The 26,202-nt window shown below is 41.4% G+C and overlaps 1 protein-coding gene across 10 annotated transcripts in view; it reads left to right on the top strand.

Annotated features, from left to right (window-relative positions):
- The window catches only part of SLIT2 (slit guidance ligand 2), a 232,426-nt gene that overhangs the window by 158,447 nt on the left and 47,777 nt on the right, over positions 1–26,202 (top strand). For 5 of the 10 annotated variants that reach the window (XM_083457978.1, XM_083457984.1, XM_083457981.1 and 2 more), the window contains exons 10-19: positions 9,291–9,362; positions 10,041–10,112; positions 11,389–11,460; positions 14,200–14,343; positions 14,487–14,650; positions 15,459–15,482; positions 20,746–20,896; positions 23,441–23,515; positions 24,193–24,336; positions 25,738–25,881. In XM_083457978.1, coding sequence (XP_083314104.1) covers positions 9,291–9,362; positions 10,041–10,112; positions 11,389–11,460; positions 14,200–14,343; positions 14,487–14,650; positions 15,459–15,482; positions 20,746–20,896; positions 23,441–23,515; positions 24,193–24,336; positions 25,738–25,881 — 1,062 coding nt within the window. The remainder of the gene's footprint in view (positions 1–9,290; positions 9,363–10,040; positions 10,113–11,388; positions 11,461–14,199; positions 14,344–14,486; positions 14,651–15,458; positions 15,483–20,745; positions 20,897–23,440; positions 23,516–24,192; positions 24,337–25,737; positions 25,882–26,202) is intronic. The other 5 variants (XM_083457980.1, XM_083457977.1, XM_083457983.1 and 2 more) reach the window with 1 other exon arrangement.

Genomic DNA, 26,202 nt, shown 5'->3' with positions numbered 1-26,202 from the left:
TAAAATGGGGCATACAGAAATATAACTTCATAATGGCATCATTTTCTGAATGGATATTTCACATAATCTTGTATTTGCTTTTGTGGGCTAAATATAGCAGACTACATTCCCCCCCCCCCAAAATGGATTCAAATGGATATGTTTGTGTAAATGTTTTTGAGTTTCAATCGACCCAGACATCATGAGAAGGGCTATAATTTTAAATAAGTACATGTGAAATATTTAGAAGTTTTCTCCCATCTGATGTCAGCCACCTTGGGTGCCCCATAAGTTCAGAATTATGTGCTGAAAATGAATGCTTGGAAACCTTTCTCCTGATGGCCACAGCCATAAAACAGTTGACTATGTACTCAAACAGATTCTGTTTGAAGATATCTATGGAGTGTTCCGGACACTTAGTGGCTTCTTGTTACCATCATGGTGTGGCCTTTCCCAGCAACTCACCAAGTCCAAACATGAGCACTGGGATCTAGCATTGTGTTGGAAGTTTCAGCAGTGACAACATCAGAAACCTAGCCCTCACGTTTTCTGCATCTAGGACAGGCTTCCTCAAATTCAGCCCTCCAGATGTCTTGAGACCACAATTCCCATCATCCCTGACCACTGGTCCTGCTAGCTAGGGATCCTGGGAGTTGTAGGCCAAAAACATCTGGAGGGCCGAGTTTGAGGAAGCCTGATCTAGGAGGTGTTAAAACTCTGAGTGCAGAGAAAACTTGCACATCTCCAAAGCAGATTTGGGGGTTTTGACTAGATGAAGGTGAACAAAGTCAGACAGGGCAGGGTATAAGACAATGATTGGTTTGTCCATCCAGGTGATGTTACGAAACCTCTTCTAGAAGGGGCTTCGCTCCCCATAAAGGGTCAGTTATGCAATTTGGAGGGTGCTTTTGGATCCAACATTGTCACAGTCTGTTGTGTTGTTCAAAGTGCCTTTTTCATCTCTGGCTGATACTCCAGCTACAACCGTATCTGGAGAAGACAAGCGTAGCCACAATTTACTCATGCTTTGGTAACCTCCCACGTAGGCTGTTTAAATATGTCGTATCAGAGACTGGCTTTAAAAATGGTTTGGAGACTGCAGTTGGTTCAAAATAGGGTCACAGCACTATTAAATGAGCATTTTGGTCACATTGTGCCAGTTATCAGCCGTACTGCACCCTAATCTGATTTTGGGCCCGATTTAAAGTTTTAAATCCCTTGGGACCAGGTTACCTTATGCCATCCCCAACAAATTCCTATCCAGATCTTCCTTGGGGACCTGAGCCTACTCACCAAGTAGATGAGGGGTTTCCAGAGTGAGGGCCACTTTCGATGAGGCATGGAAAAACCTCTCCAGGGAGGTTAGCCTGAGGCCTTCTCTTATGGTCTTCCTAGTGCCAGGTGATGGCTTTTTCCTTCACTCATAATTTTTCAATGTGCTTTGAACTAATCTTGGGCAGTTGTGGCTTAGTGTGGTTTTAATCTGAGCTGTGAACTACTTACGCTTTTTCTTATTTCTTGTTGTTTATTTCAATTACTATATATATTGTATTTTGAATGTTGTCCTTTTCGTCAGCCGCCCAAGAGATAGGTAGTGGTGCTGATGAAGTGTAGGCAACACTTAAACTTTGGAACTGCCTGCTTATTGACACCAGACAAGTGACTTCACTGAACACTTTTCAGTGCCTGTTTAAAACGCATTTGTTTAGGCGAGCCTATCCAGACACATATATGTTGAGGTGTTTTAATTTATTTTACTGTTAATCTTTATTACCTTCAAATGTTTTTGATAGTTTTAACTGTTTTTATTTATAATTTTAATACTTCTTGTAAACTGCTTAGAGGTTTTACTATGGTCAGTGGCAACAGAATATGGCCTTCAGTTCTGCCTAAGGTGTTCCCTTACTAGATTTTCCTCCCCCACCCCTTTTCCTCATTGATTTCCAATTGGTTTCTCAGTTAAGTTCAGTTGGTTCAGGCTGTAGCCTGCCTTTTCTTTATGGTTTCTGACACGTGTTATCCAAAAGCAAGAGTACTGAAAGACGTCACAGAAATCCATTGCCTACATGGCAGAAAATGAGCTGCATCTTCCACGTTAGAGCAAAACTTTCTTCTGAATACAGATGATTTATTGTTGTGTTACTCCATGATGACAGTGTTCATCGCTTTTGCTGATAAAATGCAACTGGAGGCATTTTTGTCATTAACAACCAGTCCCTTGAGGTACTGCTTGATAGAACAATTTGTGTAGATATTAAATACTAGTCAAGCTGTAGGACAATGTTTAAAGATTCACTAACATAGATATTGAGTAGACTGTCAGACAGGCTTGTTTAACAGTCAAGGGGCAAGTATATAGAACAGCGGTTATGAACAGCACTTTGAGGATGTAAGTAGAAAATTCATGATATTATTTTACAAGTAACATCATAAGCAATATTTAGTTGATGCAAATGCTTTGGAGTAGATTTGTATAATAGCCTGAAGGCTTCGGAAAGCATACGAAGAACATGAGATCGCTTCCTTTGTCAAAAGACAGTCATTAGGCATAGTAAGAAATTGTGTCAGTATCTGTCATAACCTTTTAGATTCAGGAGCTACAGTGATTTCCTTTGCTAAGATCTATTTCGTTTGCTGACATCTGTTTTTTGCCATTTATTCTAACAGCAGATGGGAAATATGCTAAGATGTGAGGCATTTTTATTGCCATATATAATACCACCTGTGATTATATTGCTTATATTTGTTTTCTGTGTTAAGGAAGTTTGATTTCTTCTTGTGAATATAAAAAGCAAAGCTACTTCAGTGCAATGCAATTGAGTTTGTCTGCACTTCCAGTAGCATAGTAGAAACCAAGAGTATACTAGTGTCATCCCTCAGCTGGAGTCTGCATCAGAAAACGACCAGGAGGCCCCAGTCTTAAGCCAAGCCCAGGGTCAGGTTCCATAGGGAGTGAGGAGCCAAGATCCTGCAACAAGGCCCTGTAGCTGGGCGTTCGCATCCAGGATGTGGCTGCTGACATGGAGGCAAACAGGTCCCAAGTCTGAGGTCATCTGGTGAAGAGCCTGAGTACATGCAATAACTTCTTGGGAATAAAGGTCTCTCTGGAACAGGGGCAGGCAACGTGCAGCCCAAGGGCAGGATGTGGCCCACGAAGACCGTTTTACTGGCCCATGAGCCCTCCCCCCCGAACTGAGCTGCCCGCTCAATGAGTCCCCAGTGCACTGCGCTAAACCAGCGCAGCGCGGTGCAGGGACTTGCCGAGAGCCGCCAGAAATCACGCCTGTGCATGCGCAGATACCAGAAATTGCATCTGCACATGTCCAGATGTAAAAAAATTGCTTCTGCACAGGTGCAATTTTCAGCGTCTGTCGCAGATTCTTCGCGGTACTTATATATCACCAGACCTTTATATATAGTGAGAGGGTGGGGAGGGGTATTACTTAGAAGGGTGGTGGGAATGGGTGATTGGCTGATAGCGTGGTAAACGACTGTTAAGGACTGCAATTGGTCTTACAGGAAAAAGCAAGGGGTGAGATGGCTAAAAATAGCTTTATCATGTATAATGAGATAAGAATCCAATGTCTCTCTTCAGACCAGGTCTCTCCATGGTTTTAAGTTTGGTGATAAGTTGCAATTCAGCAACTTCTCTTTCCAGTCTATTTCTGAAATTCTTTTGTAATAAGGCAGCTACTTTGAGATCTTATATAGAATGTCCTGGGAGATTGAAGCGTTCTCCTAGTTTCCCAAGAATGGTAGCTGTGATCTCCATTGCCTTCACCTGTGCATGTTGGGAAATTACCTTCATTTGAGGGTTCATGGGCTATTGCTCTTCTGCCCAGAATAGAATGTTATTCTGCGAGAGAGAAAGACTGCATGTGTCTGTTGAGTGTAGGTAGAATATTTGCCCGATATAGTTTTTCCTGTGGAAGTGGATGGGATGTGCAGGAGTCATGTTTGCAGAACGGGTCCCCCCTTCCTTGCTTGAGTGGGGTGTCTTGTATTCCCAGGTGTAGAAGTGGAGTTGAGGTTCCTGTTGTATTTGAAACCTGAGTGTGCCATTACCCAGGGATTTGCTAAGAAAAACCTGACTTTTCTCACAGAGTTCCTTGCCCATGAATCCAGCATTTTTGGTTTTCAGTAGTTTTGGGGGGTGGGGGAGAGTTAGATGCCAATTAGAGGAAGTCCAGCGTTCCTTGTTTCTTCAGTGCATAACAATGCAGCAAAGTGATGTGGATAGCTGTAAGTAGATAGTCTCCACATTTCCTTTGAAGCACATGATCAAACATTGTTTTATTGGGTTTTGTACCTTGCATTGACAGATGTGCAGCTATATTATTTTATCGAGAAAGGAAAGTTCTCAATGGTGAGGGGAAAAAATACTTGAAAATTCTATCGTGCATAATACCTTCCGCCCAGTAATTTTTCTGAATCACTTTCTTGGTTTACGTTTGACTCTGGTACCAGATTAGTACAGTCAAAGCATATTGCTTTGGGATTAAGAAGTTGAGGGATTGCTTCTGCTCTCCAGTCTGAGAGGGCTGGTCACCCACTCCCTGGATTTCTGTGTCCAGAACAGCCAACATGCTGCCCTCCATGGTCCATTACAAGTCCCATCACCTCTGACCATTGCCCATGTTGATGCAGGTGAAGAGAGTTGTAGTCCCACAACAGCCTGAAGGCATCAACTTGGGGAAGCACAATTTAACTCTTTGGGATTCCCTGACCAGGAAAGACCACCTTACAAAATCCTTGTCTTTTTGCCAGTTAAAGCTTGTCTGTTAAACGTTTTCCATTGGGTTATCTAGCTGGTTTATTGCTTGTATTGCTGTTGCTGGTTATTTTAAGTTACATTTCTCTTACATTTGGATTACTTGGTTTTACTTTTGCGCTGGTTTTCATTTGATTTGATTTTGTAACACTTGGGCCTTTTAAAGAGAACAGGATTTCACATATACGCTGTAATAATAATAATAACGATGGCCCCATATAAGCGTAGACAGTTGTTAAGATATTTTTAATTTAAAACATTTTTATGTGGCATTACACAGCTCAAGGCAGCTTACATAAAATTAAAAACAAACAGTTCATGAGAGTATAAGAAGAATCTCTGCTGGATCAGATCGAGTCTGGCATGCTGTTCCCTCCATGGATTTCCAAATGCCTATGTGAAGCCCCAAAGCGGGAGATGAACGCAGTAGCATTTTCCTGCTGATGATCCCTAGCAACTGGTATTCAGAGGCATACTATTCAATTTTGTTCTTTATTTATTTATTACCCACCCGTCAGCACAAGGTCCCAGGACGGGTTGCAACGTTAGAACACAACACTAACAACAGTCTAAAAAAGCTGTTGTTGTTGTTTAGTCGTTTAGTCGTGTCCGACTCTTCATGACCCCATGAATCAGAGCACTCCAGGCACTCCTGTCTTCCACTGCCTCCCGCAGTTTGGTCAAACTCATGCTGGTAGCTTCGAGAACACTATCCAACCATCTCGTCCTCTGCCGTCCCCTTCTCCTTGTGCCCTCCATCTTTCCCAACATCAGGGTCTTTTCCAGGGAGTCTTCTCTTCTCATGAGGTGGCCAAAGTATTGGAGCCTCAGCTTCACGATCTGTCCTTCCAGTGAGCACTCAGGGCTGATTTCCTTCAGAATGGATAGGTTTGATCTTCTTGCAGTCCATGGGACTCTCAAGCGTCTCCTCCAGCACCATAATTCAAAAGCATCGATTCTTCGGCAATCAGCCTTCTTTATTTTCTTTATTATGGCCCAGCTCTTACTTCCATCTAAAACAGCTAGCAATCACTAAAATATTCATCTCAAGTGTCAAAAGCCAGGGTAAGGTGGTGGATCTTCAGCATTCTCTGGAATATAGCCATCATGGCTTATATAACCTTACCCAGGGCCGGCTCACCCATGAGGCAAGGTGATACAAATGCCTTGGATGGAGGAATCTATAGGAGCCTCCAAGGAATGCATCCCAGGAATGCATCACCTGCTGTTGCTGCCAGTGTGGTGCAGTCTTTGGAGGCTGAATCCACCAGCCTCTTGGTGTGTACGAGGTGCTGCTGGTCTCCACACTTGTTCCCAATGTAGGTCTTTATTACCCCCTTGTTTCTGATGTAGATCTTCACTCACCCCTTTCATACTGCATCACGGTGTGGTACGCTGGTTTGACATCAACGGATAGGAAGTGCCTACAGAGGGTGGTGAATACAGCACAAGATATTATGGGCTGTCCCATGAATCCACTGGATGAAATAGCGTTGCCTCAGGAGACTGACGAAAATTCTCAGGGATGATTCACACCCTGGCCGGCACTTTCTTGATCTCCTGCCCTCGGGCAGAAGATATAGAAGCACGATTAGTCGCACCAACAGGGTAAAGAACAGCTTCTGTCCGTGGGCTGTTAGGCTGCTGAATGAAAAGATAACATCAGGGCAACTGACTTTCGGGTTTGGTGGGTGTGCATCAGTAAACGAGGGGAATTAAGACTAAGAGAGCTGAGTAGGGAGTGCTTGTGTAATCTCACTGTATACAAGTTGAAATACAAGTTGTATTTCATTTTCAATTCTTCCCTGGCAGGGAAGGACACTTTATGGTTTGCCTCAGGTGCCAAAATGTCTTGCATCAGCCCTGGATTTACTCCCACCCACAATTAATCTGCATAATCCTCACTATATTTTGTAGCTAATTCCGTAGTTTAACTTTGCATAGAGTCAAGACCTTCCTATTTGAATGTTTTGAATCTCCCAACCTACATCTTCATTGGATGTCCTATGGTTCTAGAATTTTGAGAAGGAGAAAAACATCTCTCTAACCCCATTCGCTACACAATGCATTGTTTTCTGAATCTGTCATGTTCATATACTAGCAAAATTTTCAAACTTAGAAAGCCCAGAATTTCACCATAAAGGAAAACCCAACCATCATTTGAGTTTCCTTTTCTGAACCTTTTCCTTTGAACTTCAGTCACATCATAGATTTGTCTAAGGGCTTTAAGATACTGACACTTATCAATCCCTTTTCTAAAGATTCCTAATATGGAAGTTGCTTTTTTCACATCTGCCACTACACACTGGGTCAACATTTTCATTGAGCTGTACACTGTGACTCCAAGATCTCTAGTCAGCCATCATCAGTTCAGACCACATGTACGTATGAAGTTAAAGAACATTTTGCTACAGTGTGCATCTTTGCACCTGCTTGCACTGAATTTCATTTTCCATTTGAATGACCATTGCCCCAGTTTGGAGAGATCCTTTTGGAACTCCTTGAAATCTCCTTTTTGTTCTTTTCAGTAATTTGGTGTCATCAGCAAATTTGGTGACCTCATTGCTCACCTCTAACTCCCACCTTTCCTGAGAAAGTTCAAGCTCAGCGATCTACATCTTCCTCAATGAGGAAAGGTGATGAATTAATTCAGTACATCTGCAATCTTTCCCCCCATATTTAGCTCACTTTTGACTCCCATGTCACCCAAAGGTCCAACTGTTTCCCTAGCTAGTTTACTGCTTCTAAACCTTTCTCTATTATTATCTTAATATTTTTTTGGAATAAACTCTTCGGTTGTTAGAAGAATCCAGCCTCTTTCAAGAAGGAATTCTCCATTAACTAAAGTCAACTTTGCCAAAGAATTATGCACCCTCTTCTCTGGTGATGGATATTCTTGGCTATGTAGCTAGAAGTTAACCTTATGAACTGTCCATCAGTCAGTTATGTTGTTCAATAGATTGATTCCATCTAAACAAGCACATTTGCCATGTTCTTAAAGGCAAACTGTTCCAAGCACGGCTCCAATTTTGCAGTTAGACCATTCTGCATCTCATCTAGCAATCGATGATATTTTGCATCCGGGAAAGTATTCTAACTTAATTAAATTTAAAAGGGTTTAGAGTAGGAGTGTTGGGTGTAGGATGAGAAACTATTGTAGGCATCTTAACTTAGCGAGATCGAACAAAGAACAGCCATGAAGGAGAGTGCTGCTACCTAGATGCCTTTGTGTCTGCCCAACAGTGTGTACTTACCCTGCGCCAGAGATAGTTATTGTGTTCAGGTGTCATGCTAAACCATAGCTTGGCACCATCTCACTGAACTGGAGTGAGGCTCATGTGTACCCCCAACCTTGTCCCACACAGCCAGGAGGAAAAGTTTGGAAGCTGTTGCTTAATCAGAGTTTGTCATTTCATCTGAACCAGAGAACTGTGATCAACGTTACCTATTGCGTGTTTGCAATTGTTCCAAGGTGGCTTGTTTCAACCAAATCAATGTCAATGTTAAGCACAGTTTGTTAGCCTAGGCAAAATGTGATTAAGCAAAAGCTTCCGGTGGTCCTCTCCTCTCAGCCATGTGAGAGGGGTGGCAGCCGAGACTCGATGTGGCTCCTTTTGGCTTGCTCCCATTGCTTTGTTCATGACATCTGAACATTGGCACTGTCAGCTGGATGGAAAGATTCCCCACTTACGCAGGAGTTACATTCCAGGCCCCTGTGTGCCTAAGTGAAATTGCATAAAGTGGGGGAGCACCCTTTAAACACCCTCTCTGCTGCTATCTCTTCAATCCATACAAAAAAATATCCACAACCAGCATTGACGCTTTGGGGCTGGCAGGAAGCTGGAGAATGCTCTGGAAAGCGGCTGCTGCGCTACCCTCTACGTCAGCTATTAGGCGGGGAGACAGAGCAGCACAAGCAAAGCCCCTCCGGTCTTTTCAGGACTTCCTCTACCCTTAGGAGCAACTTTAAGAGCATTTCTCATCTCTGATTCTGTAGAAATAAATTGCAATCCTGTTATCTGGGAGGAAAAGTTTCAGTTTTATTTCAAATTTCATTATTCATAAATATGGGTTTAATGCATATAAGGAATTTAAGAAATGTTAGTTGGGAAATGATGACTTTTTAAAGAGTGTCTGACTTGCTTCTTGCTTGAACCTTTTACTCCAGTCTTCTATGAAAAACTGAATCCCCATGGTAAGCAACTGTAAGCTCTTTAGATTCCTTCTACTGGATATAACATAAAATATTTCAGATATGCAGCACATGTAAAATTAGATTAGTGCTTAATTTAAATTGTCACTACCCTGCATGTCAAAATGACAGAAGGTGGGTTTCATAATTTTTTTAAAAAAATGAAAACAATTGCTGACCCTTGACTCCCATGGCATTAACTTTCACTATAGTAGAAAAAAAATTCCCTATGTTTTTAAAAGGCATTCCTTCTCATTGATACCAACATAAATTATACATATTTTGGACTGCCCTGTTGTGTTGTTTTTAGGGTCTTCAATAGCATTCTTTGTTGTTTTTCTTTGCTAGACGGCTAGAACAAAATTCAATCAAGGTCATCCCCCCTGGAGCTTTCTCGCCATATAAAAAACTTAGGAGAATGTAAGTGAGAAATATTTTGGAACTTACATAAAAAACATGTGGATGAAAAACAGGTCATGGTTTATACAAAATACCTTCCATCAGTTTATGGGTGCTTAAAAATGTCTGACAGCTGACAGATTGGTTGATATGGCTGTGTCTGATTGTTGAGTCTACGTAGCTCCTTTGTCATGCTAATAACTGACACTTATGCCAACCTATTAATACAAATTGACATGAATATATAAATTGTGCTTGCCGTTAAGAGAATAATTTTTGAAGCAGAGCATAGCAGCACAATGTCATTGATAGCATAATATTCGGTGCCTGTGCTAATCTAATTGCCCCCTCCCCAAATATTAAAAAATGCATTAAAGCTTCAGGTTATTGCCAGAATTAAAGTGAGGGATGAGGGATTTTCAGAATTTTCTGGACTACAACTTTCGCCATTTCTGCTTGAATATTGATGATTCTGGCCAAGGCTGATGGGAGTTAGAGCCACAGATTCCCAACCCTGATTTAAGCCACTATTTCTGGATGATGGGAACTGAACTTCGTGTTGTTGTTCTTAAAAAACATATTAAAAGTTAATTGCAAGAAGTGTTTTCAGATTAAATTTGTCAACTGCGCCTTACAGAGTTGAAATAAATCGCTGTTCGTCCCTTTCACGGATCATAACAATCTCGTTTCTCATTTCAGCGATCTGAGCAACAATCAGATCTCAGAGGCTGCGCCAGATTCATTTCAGGGTCTACGCTCACTAAATTCACTGTAAGTACCACCACTGTCTTTCAAAAGAAAGGCAAAATCCCCCGAATTGCAGTGAGGGAACGAAATGTTATTCTTGTGTCCGGGAAATAGACTCTAAACAGGATTGCACTCCTCTTGAAGGAACAGCATTGTTTGGCTTGCCAGCTGCAGTTGTTTCTGGGCAGAGTTCGCCTGGCCACAGTTAAGACATGGTCAGATAATCTCCCCATTAGATTACTATACTCTGCTCTTTCTGGAACTGCCCTTGAAGATGATGGAGAAGCTACTGCTAGTGCAGAACGTGGCAGCTAGGCTGCTGTGCATAAGAACCTACAGGAACTGTACGAGTGGTTTGAAAAGGATCTTCACTGGCTACCAATATGCTTGCAGTCTGAATTCATAATATAATAATAATTTATTACTTATAATAATAAGCAACCCATCTGACTGGGTTGCTCTAGCCATTCTGGGCAGCTTCCAACAATTTATAAAACCACAGCAAAACATCAAACTTTAAAAATTTCCCTATACCGGCTGCCTTCAGATGACTTCTAAAAGTCAAATATTTGTTTATTTCCTTGACATCTGATGGGAGAGTGTTCCACAGGGCGGGCGCCACTACCGAGAAGGCCCTCTACCTGGTTCCCTGCAACTTCACTTATCGCAGTGAGGGAACCACCATAAGGCCCTCAGAGGAGGACCTCAGTGTCAGGGCAGAACAATGGGGCTGGCGTTGTTTTGATGGATTTATTTCTGTTGTTTGCTTTATCTATATGCTGCTGTGTTTAATATTATAATGATTGCAATGTATGGTTTTTTTTAATGCTGTTGTGAGCTGCTTTGAACTCAACATTTGCTGTTGGAAAAGGGGAATACAAATTATTAAATCAAATCAAATTGAACAGTCGAATGCTACTGATTTTAGACAGCTGGCAGCTACTGTAGTGTTGTTCATGCAACAAAGCTTCCTCTTCCTTTACTGTCCCCTCTAGTCTCCCTGTGCAACCTCAAAATCAGTTTGGGGGGGTTGGGGGGACCCTCCAGAGCACACTGGGGTGGGGAGGGGGAAATGGAAGTCATGTTGCACCAGTGTAACAAGGCAGACTGGATGCAACCCATTGCCATTTGATTTGATAGAGCTGGCAGGTATTCCAATGCTATCTAAAATATAATTCAGTATTCCAGCACTGGAGCCTTTGATGTGCTTTTCTCAGGGGCATACAATTTTAAAGCAATTCTAGATGAATACATTGTTGTTCAACTTCCGATCAATCACCTTTTGAATTATTTGTTACAGTGTTCTCTATGGAAACAAAATCACAGAACTTCCCAAAGGCCTGTTTGAAGGACTTTTCTCTCTACAGTTGCTGTGAGTATTTATCTGCTGAAATTTGGTTTTATCCACTGAGAAGGGTTTTGTTTTGTAATTTTGCATTAAAAGTGGTTTGCTCACTGGGATGGTTTATTATTGTTGTTGTTATTAGGAACATAACCACGTTTTCAAATGGCTCTGTGCAAGGGAATACCAACCTTTTGAAGATGAAGAGCTTCTATTACTTTCATGTACTGTATTCCCTCTTCTGCTGCTTCATAAACAAAGGGAGAGCCTTTGTTTTATTATTTCTTCCAGTAGCTTTCTGGCCGCCTTTTTTGCTTTTGTTTTTCGAATGTTAACCATGAATCTTCACCTGCTTTGATTAGTAGCATTTAATAAATATATGTGCGTGTGCTTTAGAAATTCAAATTAAGACAATTCCATTCTGTTTACTTTTTGCTGTTATGATACTAATATTCAGCCTGCCTAGTCTATTTTAAATTGATTTGCTTACTTGACTATAGAATCATTTAATCGGCCTGAGTTGCATGGCGTACAGTAATACCTCTGGTTACAAACCGTCCTCCTTGTGAACGCTTCAGGTTACGAGCTCCACTAACCCGGAAGCAGGTCTCCTGGTTGCTAACTTTGCCCCGGGATGCGAGGCACAAGCAGTGGGAGGCCCCATTAGCGAAAGCGCGCCTCAGGTTAAGAACGGTTTCGAGAGTTAAAATCGAGATGGGGAAATATGGAAATATTGATGAGAGGCAGGACAGATTTGGACATGCTTTAAGGTTCAGACTATGGGAAGTCGTAAAATGAATAATTACAATTCAGAAGATAATTAGACCTTTTAAATTTTAGCTTTTTATTGGATTATGATTTGATATGTTAATTGGATGTCTTTTATTGGAAAATTAATAAAAACGATCTAACACAAGAACGGTTTCGAGTTGAGAACTGATCTCCGGAACGGATTAAGTTCGTAACCAGAGGTACCACTGTAATTCATTCATTCATTCCAAGACAGCTAAAATGGGTCCATTGAGTTGGAAAGTATTTGGGTTCAACTGAAAATATTTACTTAGTTTTCTGTGGCGTGAGAGAGACAAAGTGTATGCAATTTTCAGCACTTGTTGCAAAAACATTGATGTAGTTTCCATAAGATCCTCATTGCCTTTTTTGTTCTTCTTTGTGCTCATGGCCTTTGGTTTCATTTGACCACACAAGGCCATTTAATCCATCCACATGAGTATGTTGGCAGGGCCACAATCTGATGCGATGAATGATGAATATTTGTAAATGAAATTTTGTGGGTCACCACAGTCCACTGTATGCTAGAATGAATGGCAGTGCGGACAAGTGAGACTAAGAACTATGAGGCAGGAGAAGCAGGAGAAGCAGCCAGGGAAACAGAAGGTTTCAAGCAGCAGTGAAATTTGAGAAGATGGTTATGTGTCTAGTTATCTCTTCAAATTTACTGAATTCACTAGTTTCAAAGCAAAAATAAAAATTAGGTGAAGCCCTAGTTGGAAGCAGTTATAAATACTTGACCCCTTTTGGACACCCATTTTGTACTTTTAAATGTGTAATTAGGAAAATGAGAAAGTTGCTATCTATCCTACAGAACTAAAATAAATAAGATTACTTAATTAACATATTTTATATTAATTTGCATATGCCAATTCCATGTTATATTATTTCAGTGTATGCAGGTTTAAAATTACCCATTAGTAATGAACCTAGACTTAAAATTTGTACAACTGGAGATTAAGAAACACTGACAACATTCAAGGCAGAAGAAACCCCACCAAAGAGTTGTATTTAAACCACTTCAACATTTAACAATGCAATCCTACATATGGCTACTTTAGAAGTGCCACTGAGGTCAATGAGACTTATTCCCGGGAAAATGGGCATAAGATTTCAGTCGAAGAGTGGTTAATCAGTCAAATTTCATTAGGGAATCATGTAATTTAAAATGGAAAATGCTGGTTCACACACACAGATAAAGCCTGTTACTACTGCCGCTACTTCCCTCCTCCTTCCCATGTAAACACCAAGATGCTTCTGTGTCCATTTGTGATTAACTCTGTAGCTTGGCATGTTGTCTGAACCCTAAATTGTAGTTAATCCCATGTTTGGTTGAAAGAAGCCAACTTCAGTTTATGAAACTGACTCTTTTTCAACTAACCATAGTTAAGATTAACCAAAATTTAGGGTTTGGATCACGCTGCAATTTGTGGTTAATCTAAAATGGAAGCAGGAGTATCTGATTCCCTCCTTTCAGCTATTCCAGAAAGGAGGACACTAGCTTGACACTTGTTCTCGTAGTACTAACCAAGGTCAAACACATTTAACAGCTTTCTTCTTTCCTTTGCCAATATATTCACTTTCAGTTTAAACCTAACTGTGTACATTCAATGCACACTTGATGCTGAAATAATATCTTAAGGAACTAGGTAGTTCACTGAATGCACTGCATACAGGTGGCACAAGTAATTTTGACATGCAATTTTATTTTATTATGTATTGGCTTAAAACTGCTGATTTTATATTGGGGGTGGAATGTTCAACTTCTTTTCTAAATCTGATTTATTTATTTTGGTATTTTAACGTATACTGTATATTGTTTTATGTAAACTGCTTGAAGGTTTTGGTGACTAAGCAGTATATAAATCCTCTTAAATAAATAAGTTGCATGAAATTCTAGAAAGTAAAGTTACAAAAATAAAGTTTGTCAATAAACAGCAAACTCTTAACCCTGTTTTCCAATTGCCTTTTGTTTCACAGGTTATTAAATGCTAACAAGATAAATTGCCTGCGAGTGGATGCTTTCCAAGACCTGCACAACTTGAACCTCCTCTCTTTGTACGATAACAAACTTCAAACCATTGCAAAGGGCACCTTTTCTCCACTCCGGGCAATTCAGACCCTGTATGTATTGCAATTGTCCATTTGTTGTTATGTGCTTCAAGCTTTTTTTGGTTTCTGTTCCTAAATAGACCTGGAAAACTTTGGGAACTGCAGAGACCAACCACAAACATGTAAAAACGCTCTTTTCTTTTTATTTGTGAAAGGCATTTGGCTCAGAACCCCTTTATTTGTGACTGCCATCTGAAGTGGCTGGCGGATTATCTCCATACAAACCCTATTGAAACCAGTGGGGCTCGCTGCACCAGCCCCCGCCGTCTGGCAAACAAAAGGATTGGCCAAATCAAAAGCAAGAAATTTCGCTGTTCAGGTAATTTCCTTGGTTCAGCTGCTACTTTCCTTTCACTTCCAAAAAAAAACCACCGCCCCACCACCCTCTCCCTCCCATCACAACTCCCACAAACCAGCAGTTGCAGACATCCTTAACGACAACAACAAAAAACCCACAGACTGGTGCCCAACTGGATTATTTAGCAATCATAGCAAGTCTGGACTGAAGTTGTTTGATCAGAAAACATTCCTACAGTTAACACACTTGTTACTACCTCTGCAAGGCGTTAAAATGTGAAGGAATTGTGCTTTTTGATTAAATAATGAGAGTTCTGAGGTATCCTTTCTGTCAGTTGCGTAAAAAAAAAAAAGGCAAATCAAAAATCAGATCTGGAATACCAGTTAAAAAAATCAGATCTGGAATACCAGTTAAATCTGAAAAACAAAAATCTACTCACGGAATATGAAAACATGACATTCATATTACACAGGGAAGCTTATTTCGTGCTGAAATGTACTGTTTGCTTTTTCTAATCTTATTCCATTTCCTACTTACATGTTTCCAAAGCCTAACCTCTTGTCATCTGGTTCCCAGCTGCTCCAGGTGCATTTCGTATTCTGCAGTTAATTCACAGTCTACAGCTAGTGTAAATATCAGAAGAGTGCTGCTGATATTGGCTGCAAATACATTTATATCTAATCATACTAGTATCAGAAGTTCATTTGAATACCACTACCCCGCACAGTTAGCTTTAATTACCTGTAGTCCATCCTCAGTCTAATAGAATTAATTTTTTGCTTGCTGACATTCAGGTGCATATTCTATTTTTTTCTCTTTTTTTATTTAGCTAAAGAACAGTATTTCATTCCAGGTAGGTTTGGCTCTGCAGTAAAACTGACTAACTGCAGGTACCGCTCCCTCCCCCCTCACCGAAAGCAAAGTTTCATTTTAACATTTAAAGAACTGGTGCATGCATTTTACCCCTGCTGAAAACCTCTTAGAATAGTAATAGTTTCGTAGTTTTGTCTTCCCACTACATGAGCTTTGCATGCAGCTCTTTGCTATCCAACTCACAAATAAGCACAGAATTTATCCAGTACCATCTGATTTTAGAAAGAGATATCTTCCCCCGTTCTGCCTCTCCTGTTTACTGTTAACTACTCTATTCTTTAAATGTAGCTACTGCGCTGCTTTTAAACGAAGAGAGTCCTGCTATGATCAAAGAGCTAACAGAAGTCTAAGCACCCTTTCAAAATCAATACTTTCCTGCCTTTTATGCACTAAACTATTGCTTTCCTGCTGACTATCTGAACTGCTGCTTGCTCACCTATGACCTTTGATCCCTGTGTTTGTGAAATCGCAAAAAAATGCCAAGCAAAAGTATGTTTATCGTCTTTGCAAAGGCGTCCGAAGGCTGTATATGTCTTCTGTTAAAATACTTTTGACGGAAGAAAAAAATAATTTAATAGTTGGCACATTTATACCACACTTTAAATGCTGATTCTCTTGAGGTATTCCACATGAATGATTGAGATTGGCTTTAGTTATATGAAACACGTTTTCCCCCAGCCACCCCTTGCAGCTGACAAACGAGTGCAGTGCTTTCTTAACAGGGGAAAGAACAAATTCAACTATGCCATGTGTTTACAATATAATGTCCCTTACAGGTGATATATAATTGATTAGCAAAAGTGCTCAAAGGTCTAATGAAGCTTTTGATTGAACTGCAGATGCATGAACTGCCAGAAAAAAAACCAAAACCCAATTATAGTTTACTTTCTAGAGGAAGGAAAAAACGTTGTTGTAATTGAGTTTGCAATCAATGACACTTGTTCTTTGAAGCACTTACAGGTATATGGTCGGCCCACAACGTTCAGCAGACTAACATATTGATTGGTTTGGGCTCTTATCCACTTAAGCTTGCTTATTTTACACTTGCTGCTTTTACTGTCATGTACTACATTATCTTCTAGCTGGAGAGATTATGTGAAGTGTATTATGGCCTCTAGTAGTGCACTGGCTAAATGCAGAGGGAAGAAAATGCACAAGGGCTGGTCTTTGCCATTCTTGGCTTGAAAGGACCAGTTGGAGTCAGGTTTGAGAATTGATTCACACACTACATGTTCTTAATGGCATGGCAGTCATTTCCACATTTGCATACACTGGGAATGGGAAAATTTTGTAAAAAGCGGACTACATAGCCAAAGTCCCACGCATCAGGGAGAGGACTTGAAGAATGTAAATTGGCAGTTACTTGATAAACCTACTGGATTATCTGAATTCCAAAATCAAAAGAGATTAAGGCTTTTTCTCTAGCAAAGAGAAAGTGTTTGGTGTTCTTCTAAATATATAATAACAAATCTCACCTTTTTCCCTGATGGGACTCAGGGATGTTGAGCATCATTAGCAAGCCGTTTAGTTCCATAAACACTTCCATAAGTGTAGGCAAATTCTGGCCCATCCTATATAAAAAGCACAGCTTTCTGCACACTGTGTCCAGATTTTCCTTTGAACCAGCAGCATGGAATACTTCAAACATGCTTGCACCTGGGTGAGGTGCCCTAAATCTCCCCTAGTGCCTCTCAGCAGCTGCTTGATAAGGGCTAGAATCTCTCTCCCACCTCCTCAGTTCTTCCATAGTGGTGGTGACTGGTAGTTCCTGCCTGAATACCACTTCACGAACAGTGATGCGATGTTGTTGCAACACTTCCATAACAGCCCACTGCAAGCCCAGCGTATTTTAGTAATCAACTAAAATCGAGATTAAAAGGTACGCAGGTGGTGCTGTGGGTTAAACCACAGAGCCTAGGACTTGCCGATCAGAAGGTTGGCGGTTCGAATCCCCATGACGGGGTGAGCTCCCGTTGCTCGGTCCCTGCTCCTGCCAACCTAGCAGTTCGAAAGCACGTCAAAGTGCAAGTAGATAAATAGGTACCGCTCCAGCAGGAAGGTAAACGGCATTTCCGTGCGCTGCTCTGGTCTGCCAGAAACAGCTTTGTCCTGCTGGTCACATGACCCGGAAGCTGTGCGCCAGCTCCCTCGGCCAGTAAAGCGAGATGAGCACCGCAACCCCAGAGTCGGCCACAACTGGACCTAATGGTCAGCGGTCCCTTTACCTTTACCTAAAATTGAGATTCTTGGGCTTTATGACTTTATCAAGAGAGACAATTGTTGCTGTTTGCATCCGCCTGTCTCAAGAGACAACAGAATACGCCTCCAGGGGTGTAGTCAAACTTCTGTGTTGGCCAGTCTCTGGGACACAAGCCTGGGAAGTATGTATGGAGGTGCTGGGCTGCTGATGTGAGCAATATGTTTGGCCCGGCTTGGCTGCAGGAGTTGCCGGAAGGAGAGACTTCACTCCAGATTTGTGTAGGGTTTATTCCTTAGCCTTTTCCTCCTGAATATATCACACAAGGCATCAGAGGTTTAGGATCCGTGTTTTCCTTCTCTTAGATGGGCTGCCTTCCCAGGTTGACAAGCCCCTAAGAGAGAGAGTGTGCTTTTCTTGGAAATAAAGACAAAGCATAAGTGTTCCTGTTATTAGCTTTCGATCTTCTTTTAAAAAATCAGTACAGAATCAAACATACTTCTGTGGCACTTGATGAAGACTTTGAGAAGCAATGCTCTCCCTATGGATTATTAATCATATAATTCAAATCTGCACAAAAAAGTACTTCATCCTTAAATAATATTTTAAAACTGTAGACCATTGAGCTAGAAAATGAATAAGCCAGGAGTAAGTTTTTCATAGTTCTTATGCGACACTGAGCCAAACCATTGTTTGGTGAATTGAGCAAAAATGCAGGCTCCCGGGGAGTAGATTGCAGCCTCTCTGCTTCTCCCCCTGCTGTTGCGAGCTAACTCATCATTTAGCTTAGTTTTACAGTGGACACTTGGGTTGCGAATGTGATCCGTGTGGGATGCACGTTCACAACCCATAGCATTCGCAACCTGCAGCGGCGTATCTGCTCACATGCAGGTTGTGATTTTGCATGCGCAAAATGCGATTTAGTGCTTCTGCATATGCATAACCGCCGAAACCTGGAAGTAACCCGTTCCGGTACTTCTGGGTTTCGGCGGTCCGTAACCCGAAAAAACGCAACCTGAAGTGTCTGTAGTGAGCCAGTGTGGTGTAGTGGTTAAGAGCGATAGACTCGTAATCTGGTGAACCGGGTTCGCTTCCCCGCTTCTCCACATGCAGCTGCTGGGTGGCCTTGGGCTAGTCACATTTCTCTGAAGTCTCTCAGCCCCACTCACCTCACAGAGTGTTTGTTGTGGGGGACGAAGGGAAAGGAAACTGTTAGCCGCTTTGAGACTCCTTCAGGTAGTGATAAAGCGGGATATCAAATCCAAACGCTTCTTCTTCTTCTTCTGTAACCCGAGGTATGACTGTACTGCTAAACTTGGGCTCATGGTTTATCTTGCTCCAGACAAACCACAAGGTGTAGCCCAAGGTCTGTTCTGTAGCTTACTGTTTGTAGTTTGTCTGAGGGAGATAACCAGGAGCCAAGGTCTGAACGTAACAGTAAACCATGGCTTAACTCAGTGCTGCATGGCAACACCAAATCCAGACGGGCAAATCAGCCACAATCTTGTCTCTGGGAGCCTGCATGTTTGTTCGCACTAAACCATGGTATGGCTGAGCAAACTGGGGAGTTGTTTTTTTCTTAAACGATTTAACAAATGTGTGTGATAGTGCCCTCAAACAACCGTATCTTTCAGTAAATATATTTTAAGAATTTTAATGCTTTCGTCTATGAAAATGAACATATTATATAATTGTTTAATAGATAGTCTGCTGTATCTTTTTGCTATACTTCAGATTAATTATACTCTGACTCTTTTTGATATAGTACAGTGCCGAAGCATCATATAATCAAAGAAGTGTAGAATAAAATCCAGCTTCTTTAAATTGAGAATTTCAGACGGACCTTGATGAAGGCAGGATATTACCCAAACCCTAGCTGAGAAAAGCAAGATGATGAGCTTTGTTTTTGTTGGGGTTTTTCCTCCCATTGGGATCACTCTTGTCTTTCTTTCTTCCTTGGCTGTCTTTCCTGTTTCAGGAGTTCACCATTTGGGCTGTAAGTAGAGTTCAGCGTGTGGACCAAACAACAGTACACTTCCCAGTCCTGATGCACTTTCCACTTCTAGTCTCAGTCTTTTCACCTTTTGTCCAAGAAGATCTCACCAGTCATTTAAGTTTCTTTGTCCCCCTCCACCCACATCACTTACCCTCAACTTCTTAATAGATGTTTCTTCCTGACTTGTGAAGGGTGCTATCTCCATTCTGTAACGCGGAGAATGGCGAAGAGGTCTTCCTCCCTGCAGCCTACTTTATGTCTTTTCCAGTTTAGCAATGTTGCAGTGACCGTGGACATTCTGTAGGAAGGATGTCGTGCCATGTTGAGCGGTTTCCCACTGCAACATTTTTCCTGCTCTTTCCTCTTTTCTCCCATTGCTTCTGCTCCTTGGTCTAAGCGGATGAAGTTGTGATAACTTAGCGAGATTTTCTGTTGTGCTTGATCTAACCATGTGGTTGCCAGGTATGAGTAAAACATGGTTCTGTCAAGCACCATGGAACGTCGCGCAGCTTTCTACAGCATAGCAGGCTGCTGAGGCTTAAATCAGGATTACACACTTTTTAAAAATTGAAGAAGAAAAACAGGGCTTCAAATTTTATGCTTCTGAGATTACGTAGGCGGGCTGTGGCCAGTGAAATAGAAGAATAAAGGAGGGTAATGAAATGGAATACAAAGATTTACTTAATCCTGAAACTGTGGGAATAAGATATATTTAACAAGAATTAGCACTGCTTTATGTTTTTAACTGTAAAATGGAATGGATTGGCTGACAACTTAATCAGCAGAAACTACAGCTGTGAAAAGCTCAAGCGGTTAATGTTATCCTACCACATGTCCTGTCCCCCCCCCCCAGCAAATTTCAAGCCCTCTGAAATTTAACCCACTCTTAAACCTTACTGTTTCTTCATTACCATAAAACTTTCCCCAAATTTCCCATTTGTCTGTACTGCAGGTCTGTCTCTTTTCTCTCTCTTATTTTTTCCCTACGAGAAAATAATCCCAGCACCTTGATGAACTTAGTACCTGTATTTTTATTCTGCTTATCCTCAGGCACCGAAGATTACAGATCCAAACTAAGCGGAGATTGCTTTGCAGACCTGGCTTGTCCTGAAAAATGCCGTTGTGAAGGAACAACTGTTGACTGCTCCAATCAAAAGCTCAGCAAGATTCCTGACCATATTCCTCAGTATACAGCAGAACTGTAAGTTTGAGCTCGCAACAGTGTGCTGGATGAATATCAGCGGTGACAATATCAATTCATAACTGCTCTTCCTTTATCCCTTTTTGGAATGTCATATATCCTTTCAATTCACGAATTTTCAATTGTACAGTGGTGCCTCGCAAGACGAAAAGAATCCGTTCTGTGAGTCTCTTCGTCTAGCGGTTTTTTCGTCTTGCGAAGCAAGCCCATTAGCGGATTAGCGCTATTAGCGGTTTAACGGCTATTAGTGGCTATTAAAGGCTTAAGGGATTAGCGGATTAGCTGCTAAAAGGCTATTAGCAGCTTAGTGCCTTAGAAAAAGGGGGTGGGGAGCGGAAAAAAACCTCCAGGAATCGCAAGACATTTTCGTCTTGCAAAGCAAGCCCATAGAGAAATTCGTCCTGTGAAGCACCTCCAAAATGGAAAACCCTTTCGTCTAGCGGGTTTTCCGTCTTGTGAGGCATTCGTCTTGCGGGGCACAACTGTATTAAGTTTTACTTGCTTTACAACATTTAGCAAAGGCAAAGAAAAAGAAATTCAAATATTAGTGTAGAAAACCATACATAATGTTGGCACGTTATTGCTTTACAGTTCTCTCCACAGCAAAAGCAGTCTCTGTTTACCTACTTTGAGCTATGTACACCCACCTCTCAACTATCACACAGTATTGTGCAAAATATAATTGGTTCAAGAACAGTGAGTAATCAGAATGTCCAATATATATACCCTTCGTTGATGATGATGATTGAAGGATCACAGGGCAGTTTACAATATAAAAGCACAAAGATACACAGCATAGTAACAAAACAACAGCAACAACCAGTAACCCCTCCGACAGGTTTAAAAGGCCATAGATTGTTTACTTAGCCAAAGGCGTGGGAGAAGAGCAATGTTTTTGACTGGCACTGAAGATATATAATGAAGGCGCCGGGTGAGCCTTCATTATTGCTATGTCTTCAACAATAATTGCTGATTCTTAGACAGAATGCCCCTTGTGTTGGGTATTCTGTTGCCTGTGATCTATGTACCGTACAACAGGTGACTCATAGATGATATAATCAATCACTTCCTTGTTCCACTGTGTTTCATTTGGAGCTACCTAGATAAGTATTTCCTCCACTTCCCACGGATTCTGAGAATATTGATGATTCCCATCCGTACTCTGAAAAATAGGGATAGGGGAAAAATGCAGTCGAAAGGGACCTAAAGTCCTTTCCCCAAATAGAAAGACAAGTTGTAAAATTAATAAAAATTATTATTAAAAAAAAAGAAAGACAAGCTATCAGCTTGTCTGATGGATTGCACTATGCAATTCACACTGCAATAAAGCAGGGAGCAATGTGCCAAATATAATATCAGCCTGAACAGGTACTAATGCCTTTGTGGAACTTCATATCTGCAATTGAAAAACAGCCTATTGCTAAAGCTCCGAATTACAGCTGCTTGCATCCATCACACACACACACACACACACACACACACACACACACATTTACATTTATTGTAATTATTTTTTCCTAGTGTGCAATCCTGCTTGCTTCTAAATGAGGTTAATGGAGCCTTTCATGCTTGAGTTACAGATTTAGAAATGGATGCTTATAGATTACACCCAAAATTAGTGCTGTTATGCCGCAGCTTGTGTGCTGCTGCGATTTATTCTAATTATGCTGAAACAGACTGTGCGTTAAGGAAATAGGCCTGCTGAGAACATGCAGGAATGGATAGATATATAATCTGTACGTTTATAACTGCTGGTTGTTTTATATGTTCGCATAAATGCAAGAAGGACTGTGCTAGCTTCACGTATTGCCAGGGTGACATGCGTCAGCTCCAAGTGATGTTCACAGGGACGCTGTGGGTAAAGCCTCAGTGCCTAGGACATGCCGATCGTATGGTCGGCGGTTCGAATCCCCGCGGCGGGGTGAGCTCCCGTCGTTCGGTCCCAGCTCCTGCCCTCCCAGCAGTTCGAAAGCACCCCTAAGTGCAAGTAGATAAATAGGTACCGCTACGGCGGGGAGGTAAACAGCGTTTCCATGCGCTGCTCTGGTTCGCCAGAAGCGGCTTAGTCATGCTGGCCACATGACCCGGAAGCTTTACCTTTACCTTTTTACCAAGTGATGTTTGGTAATATGCACAAGGCCAATGTTGATTGGTCCATGCACACAATAGCCTATCAATGTATATATATTTCACTTTTTCACCGTATATATTTTGTAAGAGTACATATTCTTGTACTATGTATGAAATTGTATGTGTTGACAACATGTGTTAAAATTTATAGGCCTTTCCTGATGTAAACTTGAGGTGTTTATTATTGTTAACTACACTTAATACATGAAGCATCTGCAATTGATCAATATTTTCCAACAACTATTGGTGACTGTTTTTTTTGATTGGACAGTGCACAAAATTCCCCTTATCCTGCAGTCAAGTGGTGCTTCTCTTCCACTCCTGCCTGTGAATTGGTGTCATTGCTGGCACTTACGCACCTTCACGAAACAAGTCACAATAACCTAAATTTATATTTTGCTACTCCTTCTACAGGCGACTCAACAACAATGAATTTACAGTGTTGGAGGCTACAGGGATCTTTAAGAAGCTTCCTCAACTACGTAAAATGTAAGCTTATCTGCCAACCTGCCTTATATAGGTGGCCTTGGTGCAATAATTTAAGAAAAAGTATAAAGTATTCTTGCAGGAGCCCAAAGCAGTAGAATGTCCCAGTCTGTGGTCTTCATTGGGGTCTCAAAGCACCATGCGGGGCTTTTGAAGGGCTGTTAAAGAAACCTGTGCAGTGCTTTGAAGCACCCCTGTCAGCAGACTTTAAGTCACTTCCTATCAGCTGATGATATTGTTTTAACATTCGATTGGAAGCCGCCCAGAGCGGCTGGGGAAACTCAGCCAGATAGGTGGGGTATACATATTAAATAATAATAATAATAATAATAATAATAATAATAATAATAATAATTTATTAGTGGTGACTTTCAGCTTGCTTTCTGCAGGTATCAGCTGCACAATTGAGTTCCTCACAGGCAACACTGTTCTGTAGCTAATTCAGCCACATATATCACGTGGCATGGTTTTGGGGGGAAACAGCCCTGTGGGCCAAATTGTGACTCATACCAGGCCAAATCTGGCCTGTGGGCTAGAGGGTCTCTATCCCCAGATTAGAGCTTTCTTGAAATCATGTTGTTAGACCAGAATTTAGATGCTGCTTTTTGTATTCTTCATTATATGGATCATTTTTTTCCAAAACACTTTCCCTATTAATTTGCTTTGCCATGAAACAATAGAAATCTGAGCAATAATAAAATCACAGATATTGAAGAAGGAGCATTTGAAGGAGGATCGGGTGTAAATGAGCTGTTGCTCACCAGTAACCGGATGGAGAATGTGCGCCACAAAATGTTCAAAGGACTTGAAAGTCTCAAAACTTTGTAAGTATGTTCTTCTCTCTACTTTGCTTGCTATCTTTGCTTAAACTTCTCTTCTGTCTTGTTTTCTGGGTATGCTCACTTTGACTCACATTTTTTATAATGTAAAATGCATTAATCATATAGGCTAATTGCAATCAATATCTTTTGGATAGGTATATGGCTGCACAGAGGGCATGAAGTAAATTCTGGTCACAGATAAGGAAGTTTTATGTAGGAAGCAGATGTAGGCACGTCTTTTCATCTGTGTGGAACAGCATGTAATGTGCTTATAACTGTCCCCCCTCCATCACTTCCTTACAATGTGTTTTTGGATGTTACTAAGTCCCTGGGTCAACCTCAGTTATGACTGGTATTGCATAGAAACCAAGATGTTAGGACCATTCCTCTGGCTATTATTCTGGCATCATTTGGGTAGGAAGAAGAACCAGTACCCAGCAACAGCAAGGAGCATGAATGCTGCTCTTGGTTAGAGGGCAAACACTTCATTCCTATTGGTGCCTCCCAAATTGCTGAAGTCCCCCAATTTCACAATTTGTAAACTGGGATGGGGATTGAGCGGGGGCTAAGTTGCAGAGATTTCTGGGATCATATATGTGGAGTAGCAGGAGAGTGCTGTTGTGCTCATGTCCCACTTGTGGGGTTCCCATTGGCATCTATTTCACCACTGTGGGAAACGGTCTTAAATGTACCTTTGCTCTAATCCAGCAGGGCTCTTCTAATGGCCTCAAGTGCTTTATAAATACAGCATATTATTTCTCAGCATCCATGCCTAGTAAGTTAATAACTCAGGGAAAAAATGCAATACAACATCTCATAAAATGTTTAGTAAACTGTAGGGAATGGTTTTCCCAGTAGTGATGTATGGAAGTGAGAGCTGGACCATAAAGAAGGCTGATCACCAAAGAATTGATGCTTTTGAATTATGGTGCTGGAGGAGACTCTTGAGAGTCCCATGGACTGCAAGAAGATCAAACCTATCCATTCTGAAGGAAATCAGCCCCGAGTGCTCACTGGAAGGACAGATCCTGAAGCTGAGGCTCCAGTACTTTGGCCACCTCATGAGAAGAAAAGATTCCCTGGAAAAGACCCTGGTGTTGGGAAAGATTGAGGGCACAAGGAGAAGGGGACGACAGAGGATGAGATGGTTGCACAGTGTTCTCAAAGCTACTGCGAGAGGCAGTGGAAGACAGGAGTGCCTGGCATGCTCTGGTCCATGGGGTCACGAAGAGTGGGACACGACTAAGCAACTAAACAACAACAGGGAAATGTATGCAGATGAGATGTGCAATACATGCTCTATGGCATTGTTCCCCAACTTCATGCCTTCCAGATGCTCTGATTAGGGATGATGGTGTTACTACCCTTTGGAGTAACAAACTGATTTGTTTTATTTTTCCTCAGGATGCTAAGGAGCAATCGCATCAGCTGCGTGAGTAATGACAGTTTCACAGGCCTGAGCTCTGTGCGATTGCTATCCTTATACGATAATCAAATAACCACAATTGCTCCTGGTGCATTTGACACTCTTCATTCCTTGTCTACACTGTAAGTTGTTCTTGCATTCATAGTCCTTGACATTTATACATGTGTGTTATATCTAAATTAGGGGTAGCTAGCCTGTGACCCTCCAGATGAACTCCATATCCCATCATCCTTGGCTGTTGGCCATGCTGGCTGGGCCTGATGGGAGCTGGAGTCAAATAACATTTGGAGGGCCACAGTTCAGTCACCAAAGAACAAGTCAAGAGTGCTTGCAAAGTCACGTATGTGAAAGTTTCCAGAGAATGCTAAAATTCAAATTGAGAGGTGTGTGACAAAATGTGAAAATACATTGGTAATCTCTGCTAATTGTTTGGTGGCTCATAC

Source organism: Podarcis tiliguerta (genome assembly GCF_965153285.1).
Source record: "Podarcis tiliguerta genome assembly, chromosome: 9".
Taxonomy (NCBI): domain Eukaryota; kingdom Metazoa; phylum Chordata; class Lepidosauria; order Squamata; family Lacertidae; genus Podarcis; species Podarcis tiliguerta.
The sequence above is the reverse complement of the archived record's forward strand: the minus strand, read 5'-3'. Positions and strand labels throughout refer to the sequence as shown.